The sequence below is a fragment of the Diachasma alloeum genome, unplaced genomic scaffold (genome assembly GCF_001412515.2).
Source record: "Diachasma alloeum isolate Michigan unplaced genomic scaffold, Dall2.0 Dall_scaffold_00276, whole genome shotgun sequence".
Classification (NCBI taxonomy): Eukaryota; Metazoa; Arthropoda; class Insecta; order Hymenoptera; family Braconidae; genus Diachasma; species Diachasma alloeum.
Window position 1 is genome coordinate 1,609,850 of NW_021680415.1, and position 12,273 is coordinate 1,622,122.

The following is a 12,273-nucleotide window of genomic DNA, read 5'->3' on the forward strand; positions in this document are numbered from 1 at the left end:
TGTTGATCCAAAAAATGAATCAATCTGGTATTATGTTAATGGAAATTCCCGGCGTATAATTAAATCGACATCGTGAGGTGAAAAAAAAATTCCAATAGAAGTGAATCCCATTAAAATGCATTCATACCGACAGGCAAAACCGTCAACAACAGGTGTTTACTTTGGTCCCGAGCGACAGAGGAAAATTAGCAAGTGGATGTGGAGGAGAACTTGGAAGTCAGGGGGAGGGGGAGGCAGGAAAAAAAAAACGAGAACGGGCGGGGAGGGTGAGAGAGTCGAGAAAGAGTTAGAACGTTAAAACAAAAAAGAAGTGGGATGTTGTCACGATTCCTGTAAATTCCACGGGAGAAAAGTTTCTCGGGAGCTACAACTGGACAAGAAAGTTGACGGGTGTGCTGGGGGAATCCCCGGGACTCGGATCTTGTTGATTAGATTTCGATGGTTAACTCTCAGGGACGACAACAGACAGAATGAGGGAGACGGAAATCTACGAGCTCGATCTGCCAAAAGAATACCGGGAGTTTGTTTGACTCAATCTCCTTTGAAAATCCGGAATTAGTGGATGTATGGGGTTCGCTGCACGCTCTGTGCAAGTCAATTAGTGTTGCTGGTTTTTTTCTGGAGAGAAAAACAACGATCTAATATCGCGAAATGAAGTTCTTGGGGCAAACGTATCATCTTTTACGCTGTTAAACATTTTTTAGTGAAATTTTAGTTTAATTATTGTGGGAAATTGATGGAAAATCAGGACAATTCAGGGAAATCTCTTCTTGAATTCCAGATTCCTCTGAATTATCAGAGAATTCCTACAAATATTCCTGGAATTGCAAGAATTTTAAAGGAATTCTGTGAGAATTCAAAGAAATTTGGTAATGAATATTGATTTTTACTTGAAAATTTATGTAGAATGTGGAATTTTCGTGTTCCTGCCGCTAAAAAATGGAATTTTCAAACAAATTTGAAATTCCATTGACTTTTTCTAAAAGTGTGATTTTTTTTAATAGAGTGAGGACCAATCGCCTGGGATTGAAATTCTTCAGAATTATCCACTGTTGGAAAAAAATGAAAATTTCATGGATATTCGACTAGTAATTTTCATGAGAGTGACATTGAGGTCAATTTAAGACTATCTTTTACAGTTCTGTATGAATCACACTATAGATTCAACCATTTGTGGCACTTCATCATGGAGGGAGTAGCCTTTCACATATAACTGTTATTCTACTTAATTCCCTTTGCACAAATCCCAGATTTTTATCATGTTTAATTTCCACTGAAATGTCAGGAAATCTAGTCATTAAAAAATCAAATATTCCGTTGATTTTCCAGTCGAATCATCTGAAAATCCCTCAAATCGTTGATTTTTCAGGTCAATTATTCCCCGAAAATTCGTAAACATCAGAAAAATTCAGGGAAAAATCAAAAATTTATGTCATTTTAGTTCTGAATACTAATTTTCCATTCAAAATTCAATCAAGTTATGAAATTTCCATCTCGCTCGCACCGAAAACTCATGAAATTTCACAACCATTGTTCCCCTATATCGGCTCCAATGTTCCTCTCATGTGAACTACCACCGTATTGTCATGAAAATTTTGAAAACTTTCCAACACTGCATTACCAAAATTCCACCGCGTGACCTCCGCAAATGTCTGCAAACCGTAATTCCGAAGAAGAGAATACCAAATGGCGGATCGAAACGAGTCCGATAGGGCGATAAAAATCGGCTCACGTACATCGTAGAGTCACGCGTGAAAAACGTGCGGTCTCTCGCGATCGTTTCACTCGCCCAAGTGTCTTCGTTGCGAGATTAAGAATTCACAAAAAAAAAACACCCTCAATACCAACGAATAGCCGGCCCCCTAGTTTGTTCCTCAAATGGCCAAGGGGACCGAGAGTTTAAGTGCACATGTGTGTTGGCCTCATATATTCAGAGGAAGAGGCGGAAGGGAGGAAATGCGGCACGAAGATTGGCCCGAGATGCGAATGCAGGCTAGTGGAAAAACAAAAAAGATATAAAATAAACGAGAATAAGGAGGGAGAAACGGTAGCAGAGAGCAGATGGCTGGCCAAAATTACAATTTTATTTTGTCCCTCGTACATTCGGAACGTCTGATTTTTACTCTTTTCCCTCCATAACGTTATCTCCCTCCTTCCACTTCTTCTTCTTCCATTTGAAATAGCACAGAGCTCCACTTCATTCCAGTTTCGGCCCTATCATTCTGCCAACTTTATCGCTTTCGCGCGTTCTCGGCTTTTCGGAAAAATCGAGAGTACGGTCCTTTGTCGTGTTTACAAATTGGTGGTTTCAAGGAAAATTGTACGGAATTTGGGGCTCATCTCTTATTGCATGATTTTTTACATATGCTGTTAGAAAAAAAATGAAATTTCAGGGACAGTTGAGTAGTATTTTTTAGGAGAATGACATTGAAGTTGATTTAGGAGAAAAAAAATCACGGAATTTCAAATTTCACGGAAAATTCCATGACATTCTGAATTTTGCAGTTTTTTAGAAGATGAAAATTCCTCTACTTACTCGAATTTTCAACACATGAATGTTCTAAAAATATAAGAAAATATTGATCTGAATTTTCACGATTTTTCGTAATTTTCAGGGAATATTTAGACTCAAATCTACAGCTTCCATTTATTTTTCTAGAATGTTGAAATTTCAATTGCGCAATTCCTTGAAATTTCAGTGAAACTAAAAAATTATATAAATTTTCAAAAAGTGCACCAGAGAATTTAGCTAACTATTTTTAACAGTGTAGAGAGAAACATTCTTAAATGAAGGAATTTTTTGTTGTGTTACAACAATTTTTCTTGGTTGAAAATTTTGAGAAAAATGGTATCCCCATAGAATTTTTTTTAAATTTTCATTTTCAGTTTCTAATTTTCATTTTTTTTAGTTTTCAAAATTTTCATAATTTTTATAGAATTTAAAGAAAACATCTGTCAGTTTTTGACAGAATTTTTTTTTGCATTTCAAGCAGAATTTTTCAAATTGACAGTTCCATTGAAATTTCAAGAGCTCTCGTTTTCAAACCATCACATATTTCATTCAATTGTTGGGAAATTGATGAGAAAATCAATGAAAACTGTAACTTTCTGTTCAATTATCTAATAAAATATAGGAAAAATGAAAAAAATTCATATTTATTCATAAAAAATCCATATTTCTTCTACCGGAATTTACCTGAAACCCGAACCATTAACTTTTTCCCACCGAATCGAATTGAATGTTCCTTCTGAAAATAACTACTAACCCATGAAATCCCCCTTATTTTTCAACAGTGTAATGTTTTCAATAAAACCACGCATAACATTAATTAATTAAATATCAATCACTTTGTTCAATTCATCAATTAATCAATTCAGTCATTAATGCATCACTTAATTGTGCAAATGAATAAAACTATAAACTCACTCATATTATGATTATCTTTCTTCTGACGATCTTTGGCAAGTGCATGAATCTCCGCATCAGTGAGCAGGAGGGGTTCAGGTTTTATTTCAAGATCTGGTAGGCTGGATAAACTCCCCGCTTGGCCCTCCTTCAGCCCACCTCCCAGCGATCCCGCTTCGAACGACAAAATATCGTCCAGGAGATCTTCGGCCTGAAAAGAAAACTCCCCTTTAAATAACGAACTTGACGAAAGTTTCGTAGTTTGTCCCCAATTCCTGAGAGAAATAATCGAGTTTTTCTCGCCTAAATATTCGCCATAAATCTCTTGTGATAATGCCCCAGTTGCCCCGAGCGCAGTTAAGAAAATACTCAGTGAAATATCGGAATGAATAAAAATAATCTGCCGATCAATTTTGGTCGACAGTTCATCGAAGGTACACGGAGAGAAATTTTTGGTAAAAATTATCCTGCCGTTCTATAAAAGTGTCTCACGAGTCATCGTTTCCTCATTTCTATCCCGAAATTTAGTAAAAATTAATATAAGACGATCAAATTTTATTCTACGTTAGAGAAATTTTATCCTGATAAAAATAAAAAATACGGTGCCGGTAGAGTAAAAATTACTGTACCGATAGGGTAAAATTTACCAACCGTTCTAGAATTTTCATCGTTATCTCCATAAAAATTATTGGACTGGAAGGGAAAAATTTATTATGCGTCAGGATAAAATTTCTATCATAATTATTATCAAAAATTTCTCTCCGTGCACGTAACAGCAATAAAATTAAAACCCTTTCGTCGCATTCTGTCAACGCGATCGATCCAAGATAACAGCACCTTATTAAACAGCAGTTTGCGCTGATTAGAATGCAATGTCAATTTAATATGCAGCGAATGCATCAGAGACGTTATCGATATTAACGCCTTGAAGCTACTTAACGATTTATCGCGTCTCGCTCGAGAGCTCCGTCCTCCTCATTTTCCCATCTCCACTCGGTGCGGGTGCTGTCAATATAACATTGTGCCCATAGCTATATGAGTGTTTGCAAAATGGCGCCTTATTGCTAGGAATGAACGTCCTGTCGTTAATAAATCCCCCCCCCCTACCCCAGTGAACGACTGAGACGAGGCATTAAATCACGCTTTTGCCTTGAGCCACTCTCTGCAACGGCTTCCAGGAGCCGGTGCAAATACAAAACTCATCTTAATACCAAGAAGTCCAGTACAGCTCCAGTCGCCATTAATTCACCTTCAGAAACATAATATCGTGCCTCAATGGATGATGCCAACTGTGTATTTTAAATTGCGCGAATAACCTCGACGAAATATTCAAATACTTCGGGTTGTTTATTGAACGGGGTAACTCACCGGAGGGAGGAGGTGGTTATTTGGTATCCAAATTTAATGGAATAAATATGGAGTCGAATGAAGCTGGAAAATTCCGTGAATTGCTTGGAGATTTCTTGGCAACGATAAAGGGGTGAGGATGGAGACAGTGGAGAACCGTTCGAGGACAGTATTTGTTGGAATTCAGAGGCAACAGACCCAGACAGCCGTGACCTCGTTAGTTTCATCCTGTGGAGGATGATTGTTAGGAGGATCGAGGGCGGGGGGATGTCCGGGGATTTTTTATATTTTTTGAGTAGAGAAAATGTTTGATTTTTCGGTTTATTTTAGGTTTTGTAGAATATTATGGAGAATGAATGAGGTGGAGAATGAAATATCTTCGAGTTTTTGCTGTCTAAAAAATGGAGAATGAGTATTTAAAGACATTTGAATATTTTTGGACTGAAATTTCAGGCAATTTTTTTAGTGGAAACTTGAAGTTTTGTGGAAATGTTATTGCACGGAAAGAAAGGTTTAATAAAAATTACCAGAAAAAAACATAAAAATTACGTTTTGAAACATAATCCGCCAGCGAAGTAAAATTCAATAAAAAGTATTCGCTGGATGTGAAATTGTACGAATCGCCACGTAAATTCTACGATTTGTTCCGTAAAAATTATCCAGCTGTCCGATGACTCACCGCTGTGGGGACAACAAGTCGTTCCGTAATTTTTCCCCAACGATTGAGAAATTTTACGGAACGTAACGTAGAAATAACTCATCAGCTTCATAAAAATTATTGAACGTTCAAGAAATTTTGATTTTTGAGGCATAATAAGTCGGCACGTTTCTGTAAGATTTTACTTCTTCGAGAAAAATTACGTGACAATTTTTCAGGTTTATCCTCTTCCATTCCTATAAAAATTGCGGATTACGCGAATTGTTCCGTAGTTTTTACACAATATTTCTCTCCGTGTGGAAACTGTGAATTTTAGTTGAAATATTTAGTAATTTGGCCTAAACTATTCAGATTATGATTGAAAATTCACGTAATTTGGTAGATTTAAATATTCCTGAGACTAAAATTTGTAAATTTTAGTGAAATTTCAGGGAAATCTGAAATCTCGGAAGTATCGCCCGTTCGAAACATTCATTCGATGAATTCTTGAAAATCAGTAACATGTCCCTGAAAATCAAAACAATTCTTTCTCTGTACATTTCTGCAAAATCTAAAAAATGAAAATAAATCATCTAAGAGTCATGCAATCGATTAAAAAAAAACGAGACGTCTCTCATGAATTTTACCGCCCGCAGACTAGACAATGTTGCAAAAAAACACGAAATAACTCTTGTGATCATAAACGCACGCGTCTGGGTGTGCAAGGGGGCGAAACGCGGGGGAGAGTGGATTATATACGTGTTGCGTAACCATTACGTAAACAATAATAAGCATGAGGGGCTCCGGCTTGTCCCACTGGCGTGTGCCGAGTTGTTGCAGACATTGAATACAGATGAGGGATACAGACGAGAAATGTTCGTTTTATCAATCCAGGGTGGGGGGATTGTTCGGCTCCGGCTCTATGATGACACCGAGGTGGTCAGTATGTCGCGGAAGTGTTGAGGATGACGCGGGAGGAGAATAATATCCTATCAAAACGGAAGTTGGATTTTATGAATGAAAAGACGTAATGATTGTGATCTTGAAAAATTGCCAAGGATTTTTTTCTTCTCAATCGGCGGAAGTGTGCACTCACGTGCTCATTACCCAGGGTTTCAGGGGAAAAATCGGTGGATTAAAAATATTAAATGCATGGGGCAGTACAGGTGGTCTTTTTATCATTTGAATGAAATTTAAAATATTTCATTTTATTATAAATCAAGGAATATTCGTTGGTTATTTAATTCTGAGAGAGATTTCACATCTTTCATGTGATTGTATGATTTTTATCGAAATAAATATATAAATTCATTAATTCTTGACTAACATTTGTTGGGATGAATAGAATGATTTGAAATGAATAGTTTTAGTTGATTTAATTGTTTCATTTTTCTCTCGGTGGAGGAAGAATTACAAAACTGGAAAATTTTTGGCTGAAATTTCAAGGAATTTCGTCATTGAAAATTTCAAATTTCAAGAGATATTAATGGAAATTGTAGATTTCCGCTGAATTATTTTGTAAAAATTGATAAAAATCAGGATGATTCAGGTAAATATATCCTTAAATTGTCAGTTAAACGAAAATAGAGGGTAATTTGGTACTGAATCTTCATGTTTTTGGTGACAGTTCGCGTATTCGAATTGAGGTGAAATTTCACAATTTTTTGCACGTAAAAACGAATTCAATGTCACTCTCCGGAAAATTACTAGTCAACTTTCCATAAATTTTCAATTACAGAAAAATTATAAGCAATATTGAGCAATACTTCACGGTCTCTGAATCAAAAAATTTATTTGATCCAAATAAAGATTTATTAATAGTAAAGAAACATTTATTTGATATAGACAAACCTTTCAATAAAATTGTTTATTGAATTTGAAAAAAAAATTTATTTGGTGTCATTTAAATAAATTTATTTATTTGATTTGAATAAATAATTTTTCTGGGTTTAGGATGAAAAAGTACTGAAAATCGAATTCACATGATTACTTGACTCGTTTAGTATTTTTTCTCCGTGTACTTTACAAGAATGAAAAATTATCGTAATCAATGTCTCAAAAAGTCAGAAATGTGTATATTGCTCCTTTAACTACAAAATCTTCTGCAAAAATGAACTAAAAATTCCGTGAAATCCATTGTTCTCCGCCTTATTTCCCGAATTTTCTCGAAAATCCTCCACCAGTGCGATAAATTTTCTGCAATGAAAGAGGAGAATCTATCCTTTGTCCCTTAAATTCCACGCATCCGCGGATTAAAAAGCCCGAACACGTGTTTCGCCACGCATTCACCATCCGCACCGCTGCAATTTCAGCTACATATTCATCTCCTTGTATAACAATGAGAGCTAACATCCGGTTGCCCATACTTTTTAGTTCTCTAATCCTCTCATTTTTGTCATAATACAAATCCCCCCATTATGTAAAACGTCCTTCGTTATTCTTTATTTTATAGTCCGCGGATAACTCAAGGAGTAGGAAGTGTGTTGCACATGTCCGAGCGCATGGAGTACATTACTACTCGAGTCTTCGCCTGACCAGGTAAAAATCTCAACCACTGGTGCGCTAGACCGACCAGTGAAAAATCAATTATTTGAAATAATAAGAATTCTTTTCAGGAAAATATAATGATAGTTTTTAATAATATTTGCCGTTAGAAGGACGGTGGCGATATACAGTAGTGTATATATACACCTGTAATAATAAGAATAATAATGATAATAATAATAGTAAAATGTTATAGTTATAAAACTGAAAAATCAATTATTTGAAATAATAAGAATTCTTTTCAGGAAAATATAATGATAGTTTTTAATAATATTTGCCGTTAGAAGGACGGTGGCGATATACAGTAGTGTATATATACACCTGTAATAATAAGAATAATAATGATAATAATAATAGTAAAATGTTATAGAAATACGGAGAGAAATATTGAGTACAAATTACGGAAAAATTCACGTAATCTGCAATGGGAAATCGTTTTCCGGCAATTCTTATGGGAATGAAAGAGAAGAAATCTGAAACGCTCAGTGAATTTTCAGGTTCACCACCGAAAAAGTACGAACTCGTCACATAATTTTTCCCGAAGAAGTAAAATCTTACAGAAATTTGTCGATTTATTATGCCTCCAAAATCAAAAATTCTTGAACGTGCAACAATTTTTACGAAGCTAGTGAGTTATTTCTACATTCCGTTCCGTAAAATTTCTCAATCGTTGGGGAGAAATTACGGAATGACTTGTTGTCCCCACAGCGGTGAGTCATCAGACGGATGGTTAATTTTGACGGAACAAATCGTAGAATTTACGTGGCGATTCGCACAATTTCAGTTCCGACTCACACTTTTTATTGAATTTAACTTCGCCGGCGGATTACGTTTCGAAACTTAATTTATACGTTTGTTTTCTGGTAATTTTTATTGAATTTTTCTCTCCGTGCAACGAATCCAAGGAAACGGATTGCAATCTCCATCCACTCCGCGAATCTGCCATTTACGTTAGACTATATTCGTTCTCATATGTCGTTCAAGGTTGCACTGAATGTATTCCTGAATTCACGAGAGGAATAAATTTACCGGAGATTAAGGGACGCGATATTATGCCCCTCGGGCTCTCATAAATATTGATTCATGAGTTAAAAAAAAGAAGAGAACTAATGTTTTACGATCATTGTGGAATACAAACAATAGATTGCATGATACATGGTGTGTTTCTACAATGTTTAATTACAAAGTTTTGCACCAATATTCCGTGTGATTACGGGGATGCGGGTGACTGACAACAGATGCACGCTGTCGAGGAGACTGGCAATATAATAGTCGTAAATTTTTATCACTCGATGTAATGTGTGACACCTTCCCGCTGACGTAAAACACGACAGCCGATTTTATGAATTATAACGACACAGCTGGGATGTCTCTTCAGACATTTGCTGGGGAAGTGTGACAGTTTAGATGGAAAATAAAGAGTTTGTCGGGGGAATTTTAATTGAAAACTAAATGAAGGGTGAAATTTTAGTGGAGAGTTGTTAAAACTGGGATATTTTATAAATGAGCTAATAAAATCAGCAAAACTTAAGAAAAAAATCATACTGTCGCTATTTTTTGTTCGTAAATCTTCGAATGCCTTTTGACATATCTCTTGATATCGAAAAAATATAAAAGATGTAATTAAAAAAGTTGAGGATTTTATAAAACTGAGATGTTTTATAAACGAGCTAAACAAATCAGAAAAACTTGAGAAAAAAATCATAAAGTCGCTGTTTTTCGTTTATAAATTATGTAATGCACTTCAGAATATTGTCTCAAGGAATGAAATATAGTAAAGAATGGGATGAAAGAGTCAATCTAACGAATACCTCTAAACAATTTCAAGAAAGGCCCGACTAACTGCTGATTTTATTCATTATAAGGAATTATTTTTCGAAAAAAAAACTGAAGGATTTGGAGGACTGAAGATAATTATCGATGTGCTCCACTTTTTCTTTACTAAATTATCAAATGCACTTTGTAATATCTCCCTGTATCCCCTGAAAATAAAAAATACGATAGAAGAGTCACCAATCGATTGGCATAAGTAAAGCGTTAAAATAACTTCCGAAAACATGTCAAAATATTTTTGTATTTTTTAAACAGAATAAACCATATGGTTTGAATGCTTAAATTAAAAAAACTATCCGATAAAAAAACATGCAAGATATGTTTATTTGAAAAAAAAATTCGCCGAAATATTTCCCCAAAACAAACCTGAAAATTCGCTAAAACCCCAAACAAAACACCAACACGTTTCACTTTTCAATTTCTCAATTTCCCAACGCAACTCAAAATCCCCCGAAACCCCGAGGAAATCACAGCTCCACCGAATTCAATCCCCATCCGAAAAATTCTGTAAAAAAGCCTCACAATTTTAAGTACCCACAATGGACTCATCCAGCCAGAGGAAGCAATTGTATTCCCTAATTGCGCAGCAAACGGTCCAGACGGTAATTGCATGCAATCGAGTACAGCAACACTGAATGCAAACCCTGGAAAAAACGACGAGGAGAACAGAAAAAAAATAATACTCGGAGGAATAGAAAACGACGGACTTTAATTAATCACACTAGTTACGAGACATCCGGCCGGTAGTCTTCCATCCGGTGTACATAAACCCAAGCGGTATCAATGCACATATCCATAATACGTGGTAGCAAGGTATTTCCAACTGTACTCCATTCACGTGCAGTTATGAGAAGGGAAAATAATCTCCGAATGCAATTCAACAGTTTCACATTCACGAGTGTCAGGGTATTGTCGCTGACCGCGTGATTTTTGAAATTCCAGTCTGATGCATGTCCCGGCGGGGGAGCGGGGCGGAGGGGCGAGGGGACAAGAGCTATTTTCCTCTATTTATTTTTCGAATCAACAAAAGTGTGGATGAGTATTTTTTTTTTCACGATTAATGGAGCAAAAATAGAAGAATGGAAACGAGAGGGACAGATTTAAATAAATTGTCAACGGACTTTTTGATCGCCCGTTAGCTCTTTAGACGACGGTGATAGCTGACGATATAAAACATTAACGACATTGTACACATGTGCAGACATAACGTGAACGGCAGGATGAAATCGTGTAAGCGTTAATTAACGCCGCTTACGTGTCAAAAAAAATGAGAGCGTTTTAGGTGGGTTTTATCAGCAGTTTCGGGATTTTTCGCTCGAGATTAGATTCAATGACCGGCGTCGGTGACCGAGTGGATTAGACGCAAGTCTAGTGTGCGAAAGGTTGTGAGTTCGATTCCCCGTGGAACCGAATTTTTCAACGGAAGGCTCCGGCGAGCGGGAGGTTGCTAATAGAGGAACCGCCTGTACCGGCATGGGTTTTCTGTGGTTTCCCCATGCTACTTCTATGTTCTATAGAAGTGCGAATGCGGTACCGTGTACNAAAAAAAAAAAAAAAAAAAAAAAAAAAAAAAAAAAAAAAAAAAAAAAAAAAAAAAAAAAAAAAAAAAAAAAAAAAAAAAAAAAAAAAAAAAAAAAAAAAAAAAAAAAAAAAAAAAAAAAAAGCTAGATTCAATTTGTTGGGGGATTGGTGGAAGGGGTGGGGATGGGATGGGATGGATGGATGGGACATGGGTGTTGAGATTGCTACTGATATTTAGCTTTTTTGGATGGATTTTTGGGGTAAACTCTAATCGTGAATGTCAATTTTATGTTTCGTCGAGTAAGAGTGACTTATGCAGGGGAAAAATTTCTCCGAAATTTCAATTCTTTTCTAAAAGTGCAATTCCTAATAAAATGGTTTAAAAAAAATTCTTATCCATCTAGAAAATCCACCAAAATTCGATTTTTTATGTACGACTACTCTATATTTCAAATTGACCATTTCTTCTAGATTGAAACAGAATTTGACTCCATAATACAGATATACTAGTTACTTTAGTTTTTCAATCATCTTCCTTAAGGGGTAGAATGCCGTTAATTTTCCAAATTTTTGAACAAATTCCCGACCGAAAGTTATCGATATTTTTACAAATCAAAGCACGTTACTCTCCAGGAAGGAATGATGAAGATCTAGGGAACAACCACTAGCAGGGGAATGTGCTTTGGATGACGAAAATATTACCAACTTTGAGCAGGAAATTTGTTTAAAAATTTCGAGGAAACGGTGGCCTTCTGTTACCCCTTAATATCGATTCTTTTCGATTTTTGGAGAATTTTCAGTTAAAATTGTGCTCCACATGAGATTTATTTTACGGATTATAATGTATTGAAAATTTAAAAGGACTTGTTTTAATAGCTGGGAGTACTGAACGGTAAGCCGTTTAGCAGAGTATTATGGTAATGTTGATTTTATTGGAGCTAGATGTTATTAGAACTGCCGGGTCTATTATTAAAACAAGTGCGAA

General features: G+C 35.8%; 1 protein-coding gene across 1 annotated transcript in view; it reads right to left on the minus strand.

Annotated features, from left to right (window-relative positions):
- The window catches only part of LOC107038011 (transcription factor EC), an 88,680-nt gene that overhangs the window by 16,977 nt on the left and 59,430 nt on the right, over positions 1-12,273 (minus strand). Inside the window, exon 4 of the mRNA XM_015256874.2 lies at positions 3,428-3,617. Coding sequence (XP_015112360.1) covers positions 3,428-3,617 — 190 coding nt within the window. The remainder of the gene's footprint in view (positions 1-3,427; positions 3,618-12,273) is intronic.